The sequence below is a fragment of the Notamacropus eugenii genome, chromosome 2, assembly GCF_028372415.1.
Source record: "Notamacropus eugenii isolate mMacEug1 chromosome 2, mMacEug1.pri_v2, whole genome shotgun sequence".
Classification (NCBI taxonomy): domain Eukaryota; kingdom Metazoa; phylum Chordata; class Mammalia; order Diprotodontia; family Macropodidae; genus Notamacropus; species Notamacropus eugenii.
In genome coordinates, this window is record NC_092873.1 from 325,668,427 (window position 1) to 325,689,405 (window position 20,979).

Consider the following 20,979-nt stretch of genomic DNA (forward strand, 5'->3'; position numbering starts at 1 on the left):
CGCTAAGCATCCTGTTTTTTAATAACCTCTTATTTTTCCCTTTTACTAGCTACAGGCCATGCCCCCAGCAGGTGGGGTAATATACCAGCCTTCTGGCCCTACGAATTTCCCTGGTACCTTTAGCCCAGCAGGCTCAGTGGAGGGCTCCCCTATGCACACAGTATACATGAACCAGCCAACACAGGCAGGCAGCGGACCCTACCCTAGCATGCCAGTGGCTGGAACAGGTAATAAGACTATGGGTATCACAGGGTAATTAGGCTGCTGATCCATAACCCAAGAAAGCTAAACTTGGAAATCCTGGTTTTTCCTATCACAGATCCTAATATGGTGAGCGCCTACATGTACCAGGCAGGGGCAGGTGGTGGACAGGCAACTCAGCAGGGGCAGCCTGTGCCCACCACAAATCCAGCCTATTCTTCCTACCAGCCAACCCCCACACAAGGCTATCAGGTAAGGAGGTAGAAGATGAGTAGCAAACAGGCAAAATGTTTAGCTCTTTTTTTCTTAGTAGAAGAGTCAGAGCTACCATCTCATTAGTCCTGAGTTTCCAAAAGAATATATGTTTGTGTGTGTGTGTGTATGTGTGAGAGAGAGAGTGTGTGTCTGTGTGTATGTACACGTATTGTTGACTGGGAAACTTGCCTTTATCTTTTCTTTGCAGAATGTCGCCTCTCAAGCCCCACAGAGCCTCCCCCCTATTTCTCAGCCTCCACAGTCCAGTACAATGGGCTATATGGGGAACCAGTCCGTCTCTATGGGATATCAGCCATACAGCATGCAGGTAAGAAGAGGTTCACTAAGTCTCGAGGTTGTGGCTTATAGTTTAGGAAGGGGTACCTTCATGGTATCCAGAGAGCTGAGGATTGAAATAGGGACTAGGAATGGGGTAGCTTCAGTGACTGAGGGATGTTTGTGCCTCTGTTTCATAGACTATCAGTTTTTATAAAAACTGTGTTCAAGTGAGCTAAGGACAGGTAGAACACCTTTTTCTACATGATCCCTCTTTTCCTACCATCTAACATTTTCCCCTTCCTACTTTTGATTCTGCCTCATCACATATTTCAAAACTTCAGGTATTTTATTTTATTAATGCATCAGCTCTCCCTCTATTGAGGTAGTGCAGTACACTTTGTAGACAGTCTTTGAACAGTGTGGTGGTCAAAAAATTCATCTTGCAGAGGGTCTTCAAACATAGCTAGGCTAGTACTCAGGTAACAGAGCTACAATCCATTTTTCCTGAGCACATACTTGAAGCCCTTCTGGTCCTTTAGGCCTTGGTAACATTGGGGTAAGATGCTTCTACATCATTCAGCTAGTTTCTTAAGGTCAGTATTTCCTTTGTTCATCCCCAGAATCTTATGACTACCCTTCCTGGCCAGGATCCATCGATGCCCCCCCAGCAACCCTACCTCTCGGGACAGCAGCCTATGTACCAGCAGGTAAGTCTTTTCCACAGGTCTCCACCATTGTTATTTCACAGGCTTCTGGACCTTGAAAAACTGTTCTAAGAATGACCTCAGTTCCTCATTGGATTTTTGGGTGCAAACAAAGAAGATTATTCAGGCTATCAAGTGATAACAAAGGCATGAAATCTATCAGCAGTAGGGTTTGAGCTGGGCGCAGGTAAGAACTTAATAAAGGCTTCTCGTCGACAAAAGAATGTCCTGGACGTCCTGAAGTTTATGAGTCTGTATCCTATCCAATTCTTATAGTTGGGCTTTCTGTTAGAGGCCCAGAGGACTGACTAAATTGTGCTTTGTCAGTAAACAGTGTAATAACCAACATCTGCTTTTCTTCCCTCTAGTTGGCACCTCCAGGAGGCCCATTGCAGCAGCCGCCACCACCGGTGCCTCAGCAGCCCCCATCACAGGGCCAGCCGGCCCCAGGAAGTGGAGAGGCACAGCTCATCTCCTTTGACTGATCTTTGGGGAGGGCGGTGGGGTTGGGGGATCACCATACCAGTATGACACTATGGTTCATCAGAAATTACTTCTGTACTTAACTAGCCATTACTCCGTCACCTCATTCTCTGCCTGTTGCTGTGTAGTTCTTTCTCTGTACAGGATGGGAGAGGGGGAATCTCAAGAATGTAGGTGGAATTGTCATGTTCAGTCATGGTTTCAGCAACATGGTTTCTGAACATTTCCCTTTCACCAAAGCCACCTCCCTTTCTGTCTTCCTGCAGTTTCTTAATTTCCCAGGCCCTCGTCACCATCATTCATCTCATTGGTGCCATTTTTTTGGAAACTGAGTCCTCTTCCCAGGTCTGGTCCCTGTGAAAGAGTGGGGGGAGGGGAGGTTAGGAGCAATCGGAGCATCTTCCAGGTGAATTCTGGCCCTGATAATCCCCATGAGAAAAGAAAGCTGTGTTGGAACTCTTCCGGGGATTGAGTTAAAATGTGGTTTCTTCTCCACCTTCAAGTGCAGCTTGAATTCTCTCTTATTTTGTGAGATTGCTGAGTGTATCCCTAGCTGCTGTGGAGACCATAAGGGAATGCGTATGGAACTATATAATGTAGACCAAAGCTGGTTCCCTTCTCGGAGGCTAGCTCCTAGGAGTCATGTGCGCCTCTCCATAGGACCTGGCCAAAGGTTGGGGGGTCTGTACACCACTGCTTCTAAGCACTCATCTCTCATATTTAGTGTCTTTAGTAAACTGACTGGAAACAATAATAAAATGCATTTTAAAAGTGTGAATGAGTGCGACATTTTTCTGATGCCTGGAAAGAGGGGTCGTTTTTCCAGTTCTTGTTGGACTTCTTGCTAGAGGGCAGGTCGCAGCCCCAGCCTTTGTGCGCAGGAGAGGCCCTCACGCCCAGTCCAGCACGAACTTGCTGACCCTGGCCAGCCGCAGCTGCCCTAGCCTGAGGCCCTATTCCATAATTCTTCCAGGCCTTCTACTGCCCTTTTCGGAATCCGAGCAGGAGAGGGCTGGTGATGAGGGTGCCCTGGAGCGCCTCCGCCTGATCGAGGATCCCCTTTACTTAATAGCCAACAAGGGTTGGTAAACACGGAAGAGACGCTCGAGGCTGGGGATACAAAGGAAGGGCGGCCCCCCACCCCAAGCATCCCAGACCAAAAATCGTTTTTCCTCTTAAGGGAGGTCCGACGTGGTGATCGCCCACCCCTTGGGTCCGCTGCGCCGAGAACTTGGTGGGAAGGTTTCCATGTCACTTCCTAAGGCCCCCCATTTAGCGCCTACTGTGTGCCGAGACACCGCCGCCCCTCGGTCTTCCGCGGGGTCCGATGAGGTGGCCGGCCCACCCGGTACCGGCCGCAGCCTTGGGCCCCTCCTCCACGCTCCTGGCGCGTGGGCCAGCGGTGGGTTCGGGCCGGCGGTTGGCTGGCGGCTCCAGGCCGCTCCTCCATCCCCCGCCCTCTTACCTGGGGAGGGTGCAGCAGCAGCCGTGTCGTCCCTTGGGTCCCAGGGCACTCGGTGAGTCCGGGGTAGGAGGAAGGACTGTGGGCGCTGGCATCCAGCACGGCCCCCTCAGTCTGACGCGGCGCCTTCCCTTTTCATAATTGTCACCCTTGCCACCCAACTCGTGCCCCAAGGTGATCTCCCCGGTTTTATAGGTAAGCCAACGGAGGGCCTCGGACTCCTTCTGGGTCTGAAGTCGTTTCATTTAAAAGCCGTACCCTGAAACTTGGCCTGGCGGGGGAAATAGCCCTCGGTTGACTAGTAAAGGATCCGTCCCAGCTGTACAACCGTCTTGATTCTGGGGGTCTGGGGGAGCCCCGCTCTCCATCACTTCACCGCCGACTCAGAATCCCCTGCGCTCAAACTCAGTCAACCCCCTTCGCACCCCGAGGGAGACTGGGAGGATGGAAATCCCCACCCCGAAAAACCTTTTTGTGCCTTATTTTCACATTTCCAGCAGCCTATTATGCCTTTTAACTTCACTTCATCCGGCTAAAGGTGAGGGTAGGGTGAATTGTTAGAGGAAGGAAGCGCTAGGTATAATTTGCCCAAGGCCAGCCGCAATGTCTAGGGAACGTTTCCTTCCCCTCGGCCCTGTGCTCCCCGCCACCTCACCTCCATCTGACTAATTCAGTTAAAGACTTGTGGCTTCCAGTGAGATGACCCAGGTCATAGGATCTCCGGGTTGGACTTTCCCTAATCAGAAACTCCTTTTGGACTCTTAACGGTGCTCTAACTGATGACAATGGCCCAAGACCATAGAAATCTCACGCTGTGGGGAAAATCTCTCTCCCCCCCCCCTCTTTCTCTCTCTCTCTCTCTCTCTCTCTCTCTCTCTCTCTCGTTGCCTCCAACCTTCCCACTGTGTGCATCACTCATCTTGTGTTAACTTGCTAGTCCTGTCCATCTGAAGGTAAACTGCTCCTTAGGGACACAGTGTTAAAACTTGGGGTGGAACTTGGGAATTCCTAGCTGGTACCCTGTGTCCTTCCGAGTCACACTGCACTGTGGGGATGAGCCTTCCATTATGGGAAACTCAGGAGTTACCGAAGGGCAAAGATGCAAGGTGCACCGGGGTGGTAGGCACCAGCCCCAACCAATGATAGCTGTTATTGTTTGTTCAAATTCATCTAAAATGAATTGTTAGAGAAAAGTATCCTTTGTATCCCAAGGCTCTGCCAGCCTGTTCGATAAACCTTGCAATTACCTTGAAACCCAACCAGAGAGAGCATCCCTAAATATAGACAGAACATAGTTTAGTAGAATGAGCATTGAACTCAGAAGACCTGGATTTAATTTGAGTGACAATTCCAATTATTCTTTAACTGCAAATCATTTACTCTCTGATCCTCAATTTCCTCTTCCATATAATGGGAATAATAATCCTTGTACGGTTTACCTCACAGGGTTTCTGTGAACACTCAAATGGGATGATGTATGGAAAGCCTATTGTAAGCACAAACGGCTCTAGAAATGTAAGCTATTGTTTTGTTGTTGTGTTCCCACCCTTTGTGGCCCCATTTGTGGCAAAGATGGACTGGTTTACCATTTACTTCTCCAGCTCATTTTACAGACGAAGAAACTGAGGTGAACAAAGTTAAATGGCTTCTCCAGGGTCACACAGCTAGTAAGTATGTGAGGTCAGATTTGAATCTTCCTGACTCCAGACCTGGCATTCTAGCCACTGTATCATCTAGCTGCCCAAGCTGTCATTCTAATATGTGATTTTTTTAAGGCTGTAAATATTCTGGACTTATTTATGGCAGGTATCCAGAAAGTATGACATCTGAATTAGTGCTTATCCATAATAAATTCCCGGATTTATTTTTCTTATTGTTTTAAAAAGATCACTAGGTTTAGAGGAACTCAGGAAGACCTGAGTTCAGATCCTACCTTGGGACCCAAGATAAGCCATTTAACTTGTTTGAACCTTTGATTCCTCATTTGTAAAACAGGGAGAATAATACTTCTAGTGTATCTTACAGGGTTATTGTGAGATTCCAATGAGATAATTTATGTAAAACTCTTTGCTGACTTTAAAGTGATACATTATATCAGATTTTTAAATTATAATTATATTATTGTTCTATATTAGCAATGAGTCAGCTTACATTTATTAAGCACCTACTGTATGCTAGGCAATGTACTAAGCTCCAGGGATACAAAAAAAGGCAAAAACTAGTCCTTGCTCTCAAGGAGCTCATAGTCTCATGGGGGAGACAACGTGCAAATAGCCACGTACCAACAAAACATATCCAGGATGAATAGGCACTAAAATTAAGGAAGACTGGGAAAGACTCCTTACGGAAGGTAGGAGGCAGAGATGGGGAGGAAGAGAGTTCCACGTATGGGGAACGGTCAGTGAAAACATGGAGTCAGAGCAAGGAGGCCAGTGTCGAATTTCATCAGTTGTACAGTTTCTAGCACAGTAGCCTCCTTGGTATTTCAGTTTTTACTTTAGCCTGACTGTCCTAGGAGGGATACCTGCTACCTAACTTTTTTTTTTTTTAATGTTATTTTATTTTCGGTTCCAAAGTCTTTCCCTTCTCCTTTTCCCTCCCCAACCTATGGAAAGGGCAATAAAAATAAAACCTATTACAAATATGTATAGTTATATTCAAGAAATAAGGCAGTCAGTAGAAGAAAATGTGCTTCTGAATCCATCAGTTCTCTATTTGGAGGTGGATAGTATGTTTCACTGTGAGTCCTTTAGAATTGTGGTTGGTCATTGCGTTGATCAGAATTACTAAGTCTCCGAAAGACTTGATTATTTTTATGATGTTGCCATTCTGTATAAATTGCGCTTCTGGTTCTGCTCACTTCATTTTGTATCAGCTCAGACAAATTCTTCCAAGGTTTTTCCAAAACCCTCCCCTTCATTTCTTATAGCACAACAGCATTCCATGACTTTCATATACAATAACTTGTTCAGCCGTTCTCCAATTCTTTGCTACCACAAAATGGGCTGCTATGAATACTATGATCTCTCTGGGTTATTGTAGGGTATTGCTGGGTCAAAAGGTATGTACAGTTTTGTAGCTTTGGGAGCATAGCTTCAAATTGCTTTCCAGAATGATTGATGCACAGCTCTACCAACAGTGCATTAGTGTACATATTTTTCCCTTAGTTATTCCAGCATTTTTCATTTTCCCTAGCTTCCTCTAGGATCATTCCCCAAGAGTCATTAGGCATCATTCAAGTAAATTCCCAAATGCCACCTCTAGAAGCAAAGTGGTTAAGTAAGGCTCCTTTCTGCCAGCATCGCTAATATCCTGAAAGTGTTTGGGTAGAATTATTTAAATTGAAATTTAAAATTCCAAAAGAAAACATTGCTACCTCCTCAGTGGTTCACCTAGTGTTGGTAAGGAGGAAGCTTTTGAATGCTCTCTATTCAAGCTCACCCTGCTTCAAAACTGCCACCTCCCCTGTGAGGTCCTTCCCTCCACACAGAACAGCAGCTTGTAGCAAATGTTCCAGCTTGCATGTGTAAATCAAACGCAAGTACTGTGAGTCTGTATTTCTAGAGGGGAATTACCATTTTTGGTTTGGGGAGGCCTAGAGAGTGACTGAGAGAATGGAAGAACTTTAGGTTTGGAGATTCCAACCTCTTGCTTGCTGTATGAATCTGCCCTATGGCACCCCTACCCAGTTTCTATCTACTATTCTCTGCTTGAACACCTCTAGTGATAGGAAACTTACCACCATGCATTCCATTGTGAAACAGCTCTATTTATTAATTCAATCCAATTTACTAAACATCTATTAGCATACACTATGTAAAAGGACAGCACTATTGCTAGTCTACAAGGATTCACAGATAGATAGCTCCTGAGGAGCTAATGATGGGAGTGAGGGGAAATATCTATACATGAGTAGCCTCGATCCATGGAAGAGTATATGTTGTTGTTCAGTAGTTTTCAGTAATGTCTGACTCTTTGTGATCTCATTTGGGGTATTCTTGACAAAAATACTGGAGTGAGTGGCCATTTTCTTTTTCTGCTTATTTTACAGTGGCAGAAACTGAGGCAAACAGTTAAGTGGAATTAGCCAGGGTCACACACCTAGTAAGCTTCTGGGACTGGATTTGAACTCAGGTCTTCCTGACTCCAGGTCCTATACTCTATGACCTAACTACCTGTGGAAGAGTATACTAAATGCCAAAGAGAAAGACAGGCAAAGGACTTTGAGGAATTTAAGGTGGAAAAAATCCATTTCTCTGGGGGAAGAAAAACACAGGGGAAGATGATGTGAAGGAAAGCTTCATGGTATACATTAGATGATCCATTTTGAACCCTCACCAGAACAGCACAATATAATGCCAAAATCTGCCTTTCTATAATGCACATCCACTGATCCAAACTAAATTAACAACCTTTAGAAGAGAGATTCTCAACCTGGGGTCCTTGAATTAAAAAAAATAATTATAACTATTTCAATATAATTAGCCTTTTACTTTACTAAATACACTATCCTGAGAAGGGTTCACAGGTTCCACCAGACTGCCAAATACATGACACAAAAAGTGTTAAGATGCCCTATTCTAGAAGTTAAAACAGGTTAGGTATATCACATACAGAAACAAAAAACTCCAACAAACCTAAGGCTCACAACACAAACTACTGGGATAAGAACTCAGTATTCAGCAAAAACTAATGGGTGAATGACTTAGACAGAAAGAGTGACATCGTAAACAAATTGGAAGAACAAGAAAGAAATTACCTTTTAGATCTATGGATAGGGGAAGGGTTTATACCACACAAGGGATAGAGAGGATCACAGAAGATTGGATAATTTTGAATGTAATAATAAAAAGTTTTTATACAGACAAGGAAACAGGAAACAGGGGGAAAAATCTCTGCAAGAAGTTTTTTTAATTTCCAAAATATATGAGGAACTGATAGAATCTATAAGCGTAAGAACTGTTGCCCAGTTGAGAAGTAGTCAAAAGACATAAACAAGTGGTTTTCAAAGGAAGAAATCCAAGCACTTTTCAAAGAAGGAAATCCAAGCTATCAATAATCATAAGAAAAAAAAAATGCTTCAGATTACTAACAATTAGAGAGATGCCAAGTAAAGTAAGTCTGAGTTTTCACTTCATACCCATAAGACTGCCAAAATCTATAAAAAAGGAAAATGATAAATGCTGGAGGGACTAAGGGAAAATAAAATACATTAAAGCCCTCTTGGTGGAGCTCTGCATTCATATAGCCATTTTGGGAAGCAATATGGAACTCTCCCAAAAGTCATTAAACTGTGCTTACACTTTCACCCAGCAATACCACTACTAAGTGTAAACTCTGAAGAGTTCAAAGAAAGAGGAAAAGGACCTATATGTACAGGTTTCCCTGATCTAGAGGAATCCTTCTCCCAGGTGACAACTCTTCAGATTTTTTATTTTTGCTCTTGTTGGCAGTGTGCCACATGGAGCAGATGGAGGCTTGCCTTGGGATCATAGGATCATAGATTTCTACTTGGAAGGGGCCTTAGAAATGATCTAATCCAACCCTCTCAATTTACCGATGGAGAAACCAGGACCCTAGCCAGGTGAAGTAAATTCTCCACAATCACACAGAGCTAGAGGTGAACTCTAAGGAAGTTGTTGTTTAGTTGTATTTAACTCTACTTGATCCCATGGAAAAGTCCATGGGGTTTACTTGGCAAAATACTGGAGTGACTTGCCATTTTCTTCTCCAATGTGTCTCCATTTTACAGATGGGGAATTGAGGTAAATAAATTGAGGTGACTCTGGACTCTTGTCCACAGCTAGTAAGTGTCTGAGGCTGGATTTAAACTCAGGGTTCTGTCTACCACCTAGGTGTCCCTGATAAGGAAGACCTAGAAGACCCAGGTTTAAAATCCTGCCTCTGACACTGACTACCTCTCCGTGTGACCATAAGGAAGTCACTTAGCCTCTTTGAGACTTGTTTACTCATCTGTAAAATAGAGATAAGAATGCCTTTAGTACCTATCTCGCCCAGTTGTTATGGTGCTTAAACAGGGATTTTTATATGTATGTGTGTGTGTATGCTGTCAACAGACAATCAGAGCTTCATGAAATTTACGTGGAAACTAGGTTCCTTGTATGAAAAATGAACATGTGTGTGGAACTCAGAGTTCACAATCTTTAGAGAAATTTTCATTTTTATAACAGCAGGACCAAGGGAAGAGATACAAAAAGGGTGGGGAGAGTACAATAAATAATGGGAGGGGGAAAGGTGCAATAAAGGTAGGAAAAGGACAAAACTAGTCCCAAAGGTGAGGAGCAAGGGGATGGCAAAAGCAGCATTCTTTTCCCTTGGGAACTGCTAGACATGGTCTGCTTATCCGTAAGGATCCCAGCCGCACAAGCAATTTCTAGACCTAGTGCAGACCGATTGGCACCTGTCTTGACACCCAAGGATACACAGGGAGTCCAGCTAGGGAGGCAAATAGTACATTATGTCAGCTCAGGAAGGTCTTTGTCCTTGACACATTTCAAGGCCTCCTGTGTTCTGGGTCCAATGTTTCTGGAAAATATGGCAACTCAAAAAGACAAGTTCATTCATTAACAATGTGTATGTGTATATGTATGCATGCATGTACATATTATGTATGTGTGCATACTTGTGTATGTGCATATATGTATTTATGTATATGTGTATATACACACGTAAAATACTAAATAGTACTCCATGTATCGGGACAATATATTGTGTGTATGTATTCATAAAATACAAAATAATACCCCTTATTATATGTAGGGATAATATATATTACATGTATATGTAATATATGTATATATGTGTACATATACATCTGTCTGTATATGCATACATTGCTTTGTAAACTTTGATGTAGAACAAATTAATAATTAAATAGGAAACAAAAAAGAAATGTCAGCCCTTCAGCATTAGACTGTGAGCTCCTTGGGAATGGGGACTGTCTTGTTTTCTTTTTGTATCCTTGGTGCTTAGCATACAGTAAGTGGTTAATAAGTGTTGTATTCATTCAACAAGCATTTGTTAAGTGCCACCTACTGTTTGCTACACATTCTAAAGTTTTCCATTTCAAAGAACCTTTGAATTTTTTCCCTCTCTTTCTTGGAGATTAGGAAAACTGATATCTCCCTACATAAGACATTGCCTAATAGTTCAAATGGCACAACTCTGGAGAACCTCTTTTTCTGAGTCCAAGGAATCCTAATATGGGAAACATCCCCTCTTCTTTCACAAAATGGTCTGATTTGCCTCCATAATGTCAGCCAGTTAATAAGCATTTATTAAATGTCTACTAAGCTAAGCTCTGGAGATAAAAGGAAAGGAAAAAGACAGTCCCTACTCTCAAGGAGCTTGAAGTCTAGTATGGTTGGGCAGTGTTCTGGTTTGGAGATCATTCTCTGCTTCTAAAAGCATTCCAGGGGTTTAAGTACATGCAACCTTCCCAGGCGTGCTGCTGCTCCCCAGTCCGGTCAGACTGGTCTGCTAGCTGTTCCTAATGGTTTCCATGGAGATGGAATGTCCATTTCCATCCAGCCTCTAGGCTTTTCCATAAGTAATCCTTTGTCTGAAACACATTCCTTCCTCCTCTTTGCCTAGTAGAAGCCCCAGCTAGATGGTATAAAGGATTAAGTGCTAGACCTGGAATTAAGTAGAACTGAATTTGTTGACCTGAAAGTTTGGTTAAAGGAGGCAAACAGGCTAGGTGATATGTAAATTCATATTGCTTATTCCCTTGAAGCTAACAGATACATGCTTTCATGGAGCCAAAACATAAGTTCTGACTGAATGATAAAAGAATAACAAAGTTTTTATGTTTTAGGACAATCCCGAGATGTCTCTGTCCCTCAGATTTTATGGTCTCCATATATGTTTAACTATACCATGAGAAGGGAAGTTTCTAAACTGAATAAGTTGTAAATACGAATTGACAAAGTAACGTCAGTTGGAAATTACAATCCCAGAATATCTAAGTTTCCCCATGTAGCATATATATGCCTCTGGGATACTAAAATAAGACAAATCCCACCATTCTAGTTGCAGGCTTCCTATCACAAACAGATTTTTGAAGTTGCTGACACAGGAAAGGGCATTTTTAGAGCAAAGCAGTCAGATTGATTAGTTCAGGCTTTGGCCCTTATTGGGGTTCAAAATGGTTTGGGGAGATGTCTACAAATTCAAATCTGTACTCAAACACTAACTCTGTGACCTTGAGAAAGTCATTTAACTTTTGTCTGCCTCAGTTTCCTCATCTATAAAATAAGGAGGATAATAATACCTACCTTCCAGGACTGTTGTGAAGATAAAATGAAATACTGTTGGTAAAGCATTGTGCAAACCTTAAATCACTATAAAATGTGAACTGTTATCATTGAAGCTGAGATGCCACCTTCTGTGTAAGGTCTTCACAACTACTGGACACAATAATCCAATTACTGGAATGCTCCCTCTCTTCAAATTACTTTGTGTTTACTTAGCAGTGTGCTGTGTTTTACTCCAGTGATCTCTTTGAGGGGAAAAAGTCCCTTGAGGGCAGGGCCTGTTTCATTTTTGTCCTTTTAGAGTCAAATGCTTATTGTAATGCCAGGCACATAGTAGGTGTTTGTAGAATTGAACTGAATTGACTGTCTTATACTCATCATTGAACTTTCTGTACCTATTTCTGCCATCCCTCTCTTCCCTTCCCTTGGCACTCACTTCTACTGTTATTGAAATTTAGGGGTGCTGGGACCACTAAATAGCAACATGCAGGTCCTGCCTTGAATGAATTCAACCCAAACCTTCTTTCAGCCAAAGACAAGGTTTATTAGAACACTGATAGAGGGTGGGCATGATTCTCAAAATTCGCAATGTTGGCCAGACTGAATCTGAACCGTTGGCTAGACTCTTAAGGAATCTGAGCACCTTAATGGAGGCAAGATGGATCTTATGTACAGAAAGACTGTGTGAAGGCTCTTGGAGTGTACAAGTAGTCTTGAGTGACTGGGACCTAAACAGAGCAGGGCCTGGAACGCCAGGAACCTGGACCACATGGCCAGGGAGAATGAGGTCTAGATAAGATCAAGGGTGGGAAGTAACTGGGGGTGATCTGGAGGTAACAGACAATAAAGGGCTGAACTAGGTTAGGGGTAACAGAGAATTGGGAGATTTGGTGTAGGCCTCAGTGAAAGGCCAGTTGATTGGGATGGGTGGATACTTCAGGTGAACACCAGAGACTTGACCAACTGGGAAAATTCAAGGAAAGTTCAGGGAAAAGTTCAAGGGAGGGTTTCCAGGGCCCATAAACAAATGGGACCCAAATTCCTTCCAGGTAAGGGGCAAAGGTCTTGGCATGGGCCCATACCCCATTACTTTGACTGATTGGTTCCACCTGTCTTTTGAACCCTTCAGGTATTAGTTCCAAGAGTCTTCTGTAAGTCAAATGAGTAGGTGCTAATGGAACAACAAACACCTGGCAAATGCCCTGTGGACAGTGGCCCAACGCACAGCCTGTCCAGATCTGTCTGTCAACATAGATTCTTTGAATACTTTGGCATACCCTCTTCTAACTACAATGTGAACAATCTCCATCTCCCAGAAGTGTGGCAGCTGCAACATTTGATAGAATTTCTTGGTCTGTAAAATAGCATATTGATAATCACGACTCCCACTGAGCCCCTTGCACGTGATAGCACCCAGATCACAATATGGGCAAGACTACTTTCCGCTGGTATTTTGGAGGACTGGCTTCTGCTGGAGCCACTTGTGTGACCCATCCACTGGATCTAATCAAGGTGGGTACTGTCATCTCCATTCCAAAGACAAGGGAAAATGATGTCTTCTCTTAGAGTTCAAGCATTCGTTTCTAAAGCAATCACTGGGGGAGTAGTGTATAGTACATAAAATTCCTTGAAGTCAGGAAGACATTGGTTCAAAGTCCTGCCTCTGACACCTACTAGATATATGATCTCAAGCAAGTCTTTCAGCCTTTCAGTGCCCCCCAGGCAACGCTAAGACTTTTAAAGTTTCAGATGAGCTATTGATCCACACTGGTGGAGAAAGAGTTCCTAATGACAATAAATTCACAGGTCCAGAAAGAAGGAAAAAATAAGCAATGTACTACGTCCCTGGGAGCAAAACAAAGGATAAATAAGACATGATCCTTGCAGTAAAAGATTTATAGTCTTGTAGTGGACAAGATACATTTAAAAGAGCTGCAATTTGTTCATGCTGGTGTTGAGGTTTAGGAGTGCTGCGACCCTGAAAAAGAGATATGTGGGTCCTGCCCGAATGGATTCGACCTACGTTTTCAACCCAAGACAAAGACAAAGTTTGTTAAATCACCAGCCAAAGGTGGGCATGTTGGCCATATGCCATATTGGCCAGACTCTTAAGGCATCTAATTTGTATTGCTAATGCAAGTGGGCCAGATTGAATCTGAGCATCTTAATGGAGGCCAAAATGGATTGTATATACAGAAAGACTGTTAGAGGGATCTAGGAGGGGCCAAGTAGTCTGGGGTGACTGGGAGGTAACAGAGAAGTGCTGGGAATTCCAGGGACCTGGACCATGGGATCTAGATAGGATCAAAAATGAGAAGTAGCTTGGGGTGATTTGGAGGTAACAGACAGTGGAACGCTGGGAACAGAGGATTGGGAGAGTGGGTATAGGCCACAATGGAAGGCCAGTTGAGAGTTTACTAGAATGTGTAGATGCCTCAGGTGAACAGCAGAGACTTGACCCTGTGGGAAAGTTCAAGGAGAGTGTGTGTGTGGAGGGGGGGACAGAGTTCCATAGGACCTACCTGGTCATTCCTTTCTCAGACAAATAGGACCTAAATTCTTTTAGGGTACGGGACAAATATCTTGGTTTTGGCCTGTACATTGTCATTGGTACTTCCTTCACAGACACGTCACAACCCCTCTGTAACTTAGTTTATGCCTTGTGCTTCAAGGATCTATGATTTTGGGGTGTGTGTGTGTGTGTGTGTGTGTGTGTGTGTGTGTGTGTGTTCATTTTAGTGGTGCCTGACTTTTTGTGACTCCATTTTGGGGTCTTCTTGGCAAAGATATTGGAGTGATTTGCAATTTCCTTCTGCAGCTCATTTTACAGAAGAGGAAACTAAGGCAAACAGTGACTTGTCCAAAGTTATGCAGCTAGTAAGTGTCTGAAGCCAAGATGAGTCTCCCTGACTCTAGCTCCAGCACTCTATCTGATGGGGTGCTTGAGTGCTTGTGCTTGAACCCCAATTCCAAGATCACATTTCTCCCTAACCTCAAAACACTATCCTTAACAGTTTTCTCCTCCACCCAAGTTTACTATGCCTAGCAATTACTCATAAGCGGGCCCCAATGAGACAAACTACCTTTCCACACAATTACTCAGGGGTGGGCCCCAGTAAAACAGTCTTTCCCCATCACAAGAACAAGCTGACATCTGAAGAAATTCTCTTGTAAAAATAAGACTATCTTGTGACCACAGAATTATCATGTATTGATTCCCAAAGTTATCATATTCAATCCAAGCTAAAGACATCAATTCTCAAAACTATCTTGCTATAGACGTAACAAACCAAAAATACACTTCTGAGAAACCTCTTCCCTTGGTTTCCAGTAGTGAATGATGCCTGTGCCCATAGTTGGGAGTTATCACCTCATTAGCATATCTGTCCTATAATCTGCTACTTATCCTATATAAGCTTCAGCAACATTCCTATTAAATTGCAAGTTCCTTAGGGAATGCAAGTTCCCTAAGGAGCTCTGTTCCCAGTATGGCATTAAAAGAAACCTTTGCCACCTTGACTTAAATAATGCTTGAGTCTGTTCATTCATTCCAGACGACCCTATCCAGTACTCCAGTCTTTGGGGGGGTCCCCGAATCATTTCTTTGGCATCCTTTTTAGAATAACATTGCTAAATGCCTACAATTCTTAAGATTACCAAGGAAACCAATTATTTTGTAGCACAGTTATCAAAATATGAAAAATTACAAATTTGTAGATTCCAGATTCTTTCTAGAATGAGAAAGCCAGGAGTGTAATTGCCAGGACTCACACTCAGGTCTTGCTTCCAGTACATTGCCCTAGTAAACTCTACCCCACTGTCTCCAGAGGATATGTGTGCTCTACCCCGTTCCAGAGCTGCACCTGGAGGACCACTGTTCCTGGAGTTCTCCCTTTACTCCTGCTGAGTTCATACAAGAAGCTGGAGGGAGTTTTTAAAAGCATTGCCTAAGGCAGGAGTTGGGGAACCTGCAACCTCGAGGCCACATATGTCCCTCTAGATCCTTGGGTACTGCCTTTTGACTTAAGTTCAAGTTTTACAGAACAAATCCATTTATTAAGGGGATTTGTTCTGTGAAGTTTGGATTCTGTCAGAGGGATGCACTTGTGGACCTAGAGGCCCACATGTAATCTCGAGGCCTTAAGGTGTAAAAAAAATGAAAAATTTCTAGTGAAAGGTTCCTGGCTATGTCCTCCTAACAAGCAAGAGGTCCCCATCTCTGACCAAAGTTCCCTAACAACGTAATAAGCTTCCTGCTTTTGATTAAATGTGGATGGAATCCATTCTTAAATCCTGCTTTCTTTCCTGGTCCTATCCTGTTCTGTTTCTCTAGATCCTCTTTAAAAAATAAATAAATGTTTTATTTGATTTAAAGCAGATATTGCCCCAGATGAGAAGGTTGGCCTTAGATTTAGGAAGGTCTGCCTGTGACACATAACTGTGTTGTGACATAATTAACTTCTCGTTGATCTCTAAAATGAGATGTGGCAGACCAGTGTCTGCATCAGTCAGCTTCCTCATCTGAATGTTCCCCTCCTTTGATGTCACAGATCCAGACGCAAAAATCTGAAAAACCTGAACATTAGCACAGCTACTGAAATGTGCTCAGTAACTATTTACTAACTTAATTTCATTGCACCAACTATTAGTTTTTCAGTCACTGCCCAAAGTCTTTCTGAATTTTTTTTCTAGATGTCCTCATTCCCTTTTCCTCTCAGATAGATGGTCATGGCCCCATAGACTTGCATTGAGTACAAGATCTGAAGTCAGGAAGACTTGCATTTACAATCCTACCAATTTGTGAACCTGGGCAAGTTACTTCTCTGGAGCTCAGTTTCCTCTCTGTAAAATGAGTAAGTGGGTTGGATTACCCGTTCATGTTCCCCACCAGAATCTTTTTCCTCTTATCCTAAAATAGACTCCCTTCTTCAAGATTTCCACATTCCTTCTCTGGAGGGCTAACTGCAGCCTTTTCCTCTGCCTTGGAACTTACATATGGGGATACCTGAATATTTTTACTTTTTGTTCACCAACAATCCACCCACTACCCTTGGTGTGAAATGGTGACCTCATCAGCTCAGGTATTCCCCAAAGAGGAACTTCCCAAAGTCAGCCTACAACATTTTACAAAATGATGTCGTTAGCCAGATCCAGAGACATAAATTGAAATCAACAGATAATCTCCACCAAAGGAAAAGGGTGTAGTCTCTCCTTCCCCCCAAACACACAAAATAAAAGAGGTGTGACTTCCCAGGGGATATTATAGCTGTATCTCTAAGCAGGAGAGTGTGCAATAAAGTCCAGTTAAGAAGGAGAACCTAGATCTGTGATCCTATGAGTTCTTGTAGTTCTAAATTGATGATTCAGTACATGCAGGGGATTTAACGTATTGCATGCTTGCATCTTGAATATGGTGGAAGCCTCTGTTGCCCCTACTGTTTAATGCAAGGAGTTATGCTTACCTAAAGATGCTGCTACAGATGAGCCACCTTCAGTGTAATGTGGCCTCTGAGTGAGTCTTCCAATATATTTAGTGCACTACTGCCTAAATAAGCAGTAAGACATTTCTATCAGGAGATGCACGTTCTCCTGCCTGACTCAGTTGGTTGCTGTCTAAATCTATAGTGTGCAAGCCTATTGTGATTTTTTTTTTAATGTGAGTACTTTCTCTACCATCCCAGGTTGCAGGTCTGCTACAAGCTGGGGGGTGGTCTTCCAGAGGTCCTCTGGACAGTTTCCTCATACCTACCTCCTTGACCCTAGCTAACCTGGTGATGTACCTCTCTGAAGTTAGAGAGACTGGTCCTCAGATCAAAGGCATACAGTCCCTTTTCTGGGTCTGTCCTTGAAGGATTTCCAATGTGGATGGAATCCACTTAGTCTTATGTTCTGGTGGTACAAGATTTAGGAACCCTAGCTCCTCTCCATGTTATCAGGTACCCCACAATGCAGCAGCTCGTTGTATCATCGCACCCCCATGTTCATCCCCACTTGTCTCCCTGGTGTAGGTCCATCTTCAGACTCAGCACAAAGCAAATATTGGCTTTGCTGGCACAGTGGTGAGAGTGATTAGCGTCAGTGGCTTTATGGCACTTTACAGTGGACTCTCTGCCTCACTCTGTAGACAGGTAGGTGATAGATGGGGACCCCAACTATCTTGTCTCTGATCTAATCCAACCTGGGTCCAGAAAGTGATCAACCCAGTTGACATTGTGACTGTCAGTACCACAGAGTTTTGACTAACTCTAGGAAGACATCTATAGATTTGGCTGTTAATTCTCAACTCCTCATTCTATCCCCAGCGCCTCATAGTACATAGTAGGCATTTAACAAATGTTTGTTGATTGACTGATTAATATCTCCAAGTCTTGTTTCCCCACCCAATAAAATATAAGCTCTTTGAAAGTTCCTTTTTGTCTCTGTATCCCCAGGACTAAATCAACGCTTGGCATATAATAAATGTTAACAGATGCTGTAGCTTTGAGGGTTGCTTTTGGTTTTTGTTCTTTTAAATCTTTCCTGTTCACCCCCAGGCAGTGGGATCTAGGGACTGCTACTTAAGATTTCTCTGGCTGCCTGAGACATCCTTCTCTTTGAAACTTTCCCTCTTTTTATCAGCTGACCTATTCTTCGACTCGATTTGCCATCTATCACTCATTGCGGGATCATGTGAAACACAACCAGAAACAGCACCTGGCCTTCTACCAGAAGGTATATATGGCAGCCCTTGGAGGTGAGTAAAGATGAGCTGAGCTTGGGGCTGACAGGGAGGAGCCAGCCTGCCTGAGAAGCAAAGGATTGTTAAGGGCTGTTGTCCATTTCCCTTGAGAGGACTATTGGAAGTAAGAAACCATTAGAGCAGAGAGAGTGAACAGTCCCTGGACTTGAATGGAATATGAAACAGGATTGTAAATTTTCCCTCTGGTTTTAGGTTTCATTGGCGGGTTTCTGGGGAGCCCAGCAGAAATGGTGAATGTTAGGTCAGTCACATCTCCCATTGCCTTCCCTCTCTTTTCTTTTTCTTCTTTGCCTGGGTAGTCCTTCCCACTACCATTTTCCCCTTGGCATCTCTACTCCTCTGAACCTTCTCACATCCCTATGTCCTACAAGGGTGGTCAGCCCTTCTAATCGTTGGATCTTATTTGGAAGCAGGATGCAGAATGATGTGAAGATGCCATTTCACATGAGGAGGAAGTAAGTTGCAAAGGAGAGGGACTGAGTTCATACTTCATAGAAGCTCTGAACTGGAAAGGCCCAAACTGAAGCCCAAAGTCCAGCTGAAGTTAACATCAAGGCTAATGATCTTTTGAATGATCATTTAAACTCAGAGCTAGTCCTTAGTGTTTTGGGGAGTAGATATGGAGCTAACAGATTCATGGTCCAGTCTTCTTAAACATACTATGGCAGGATTATATTTCCTTGCTATCTCCTCCTAGCTGGCATTAAAGTCCCAGGGATGCTGAGCCTTGCCCCCAGGCCACTGTGGCAAAGTGCCCAGCAGAAGGCATATACCAGACAATGAAACTTTTGCTGGTTGATGTGAGGAAAGAAATCTCACCTGGTAGGAATGAAAGCCTGAAAAATAGGAATCTGATGAAAGCTGCAAATGAATGTGCTGATCCGTGCCCTGCAAACCATGCAAAAAAGTCCCACAGTTCTGCTGAGATAAACAGCAGTAAGTCTTGCTATTACCAGATGGAAGTAATTCCCCAAGAAATGTGCTGCCTTTGACTAGGGATGTGAAAAGGAATAATTTGGACTTGTAAGGAAATAGAAATAGCCTGGAAAAAGGAAATCCACAGATGATCAATGAATTCCACTTTAGCCTTTCCCATAATACCCAAGAGGGTTGTTGCAAAAAGGAAAAAGCAGAGATTGGAAAACCTACAAGCTAAATAACCAGTCCTTTAGACATAACTGTGTGTATGCACGCATGCATCTGTATAATAAAAGCATTTTCTATCCTATAGTTATTCTCATGTGCTGAATGGGATAACTCGTGTAATTAAGGAAGGTAGGCTCTCCTAAAGGGGAAGAAAAATAGATGTTTATTGTTGTTTTTATTGTTTTTTGAATCACATTTATTAGAACAAAGTGAGTCCTGGGTACTCACCAAAATAAAGCTTTTGAAATAAGGGGCACATAGTTTAGGATTTTCCTATGATCTAACAAGCAGCTATTATGTTCAGGCTGAGAGGCAACATGAAGTAGTAGAATGAGGTCTGGCTTTGGAATTAAGACGATCTGGGCCCAAGCCATGCCTCTCATATATACCAGCTCCAAGCCTTTGGACAAGTCACCTAAACCCTCAGGGCCCCCAAGCAATTCTATAAGACCCTGAGTTATGGGAGGGTGGAGAACTGTTGTTCTGTATCTTCATTATAGGTCTAGACCCCAAAAGTAAAATATGCAAGTAATCATTCTAAGGGACACAAAGGCGAAACAGTATCTGCTTTCAAGGGGCCTACATTCTGTGGAGGGGCTGCAACATGTAAACACAGAAGTATACACATAAAAAATTTGAGGAGGGAAAGAGGACAAATAATGAAGGGGATAAGAAAAGGCCTATGGAGCATGACTTTTTTTTTAACTTATGTCTTGTATTTACTTTTCTGTATATATACTCCTTTCCTTAATGGGGAAAGTAAGCTCTTGGAGGACGGGGACCAGGTCATATTTGTACCTGCAGTGCCTAATACCTATAAGGAGTTTAATAAATGGCTACTGAAATTGAATTGAATTGAATGGAGCTTAGGATTCTCTAAGAGGGAGTGCTGGAGATCCCCAGGTCGCTTTTTATCTTTTTATACCAGCACCCACCTTGGAATCCTTATACATTGCCTGCACTATTAAATGAAGTTTGTTGAATGAATCATGGAGGTGAATTAACTTTGGAGGCTCTCAGGGTAGTTGTCCACGTTGGAACTGGGCCTATAAACCCTCGGTCCAAATTTTCTCAGTTTCATTCCATCTGCTTCCCTACCCCTCTTCTTTCCTCCAGAGGGATTTTCGACATTATTCTCCGGTGCTACCCTGGCATCAGGTCGAGGGGCTTTGATGACGGTGGGACAGGTAGGACATGTTCCTTCCCCCAGATCTTCAACTATCTGCTTTTTAACTCCATCTATGGGGTGTGAGAGTGACATGGAAAGAGGCTAGAAATGAAGTTATTACAGAATCTCAGACTATTTCAATGTAAGTCTCTCCTTTAAAACTGTAAAAATACTATTGAATCCTATTGACAAACTTTATAGTCACAGATTTGAAAGAAAGTGTTCAGAACTGTTGCCTCAGGGAAAAGGGTTTGGTGAGATGAAAT

General features: G+C 43.1%; 2 protein-coding genes across 18 annotated transcripts in view; both read left to right on the plus strand.

The window, feature by feature from the left end:
- HGS (hepatocyte growth factor-regulated tyrosine kinase substrate) overlaps positions 1-2,700 on the plus strand; it is a 24,075-nt gene extending 21,375 nt beyond the window's left edge. For all 9 annotated transcript variants that reach the window (XM_072645321.1, XM_072645322.1, XM_072645323.1 and 6 more), the window contains 5 exons: positions 50-227; positions 320-453; positions 665-784; positions 1,356-1,442; positions 1,808-2,700. In XM_072645321.1, coding sequence (XP_072501422.1) covers positions 50-227; positions 320-453; positions 665-784; positions 1,356-1,442; positions 1,808-1,924 — 636 coding nt within the window. In that variant the 3' untranslated portion in view covers positions 1,925-2,700. The remainder of the gene's footprint in view (positions 1-49; positions 228-319; positions 454-664; positions 785-1,355; positions 1,443-1,807) is intronic.
- A 600-nt stretch (positions 2,701-3,300) lies between these two features.
- Positions 3,301-20,979, plus strand: part of LOC140527963 (mitochondrial dicarboxylate carrier-like) — a 28,432-nt gene continuing 10,753 nt past the window's right edge. Inside the window, exons 1-8 of one of the 9 annotated variants that reach the window (XM_072645327.1) lie at positions 3,301-3,439; positions 12,790-13,172; positions 17,669-17,788; positions 18,279-18,393; positions 18,592-18,640; positions 18,813-18,854; positions 19,631-19,674; positions 20,662-20,732. In XM_072645327.1, the coding sequence (XP_072501428.1) occupies positions 13,086-13,172; positions 17,669-17,788; positions 18,279-18,393; positions 18,592-18,640; positions 18,813-18,854; positions 19,631-19,674; positions 20,662-20,732 (528 nt within the window). In that variant the 5' untranslated portion in view covers positions 3,301-3,439; positions 12,790-13,085. Of the gene's footprint in view, positions 3,580-12,789; positions 13,173-13,521; positions 13,732-17,668; positions 17,789-18,278; positions 18,394-18,591; positions 18,641-18,812; positions 18,855-19,630; positions 19,675-20,661; positions 20,733-20,979 lie in introns of those variants that run through there. The other 8 variants (XM_072645328.1, XM_072645330.1, XM_072645334.1 and 5 more) reach the window with 8 other exon arrangements.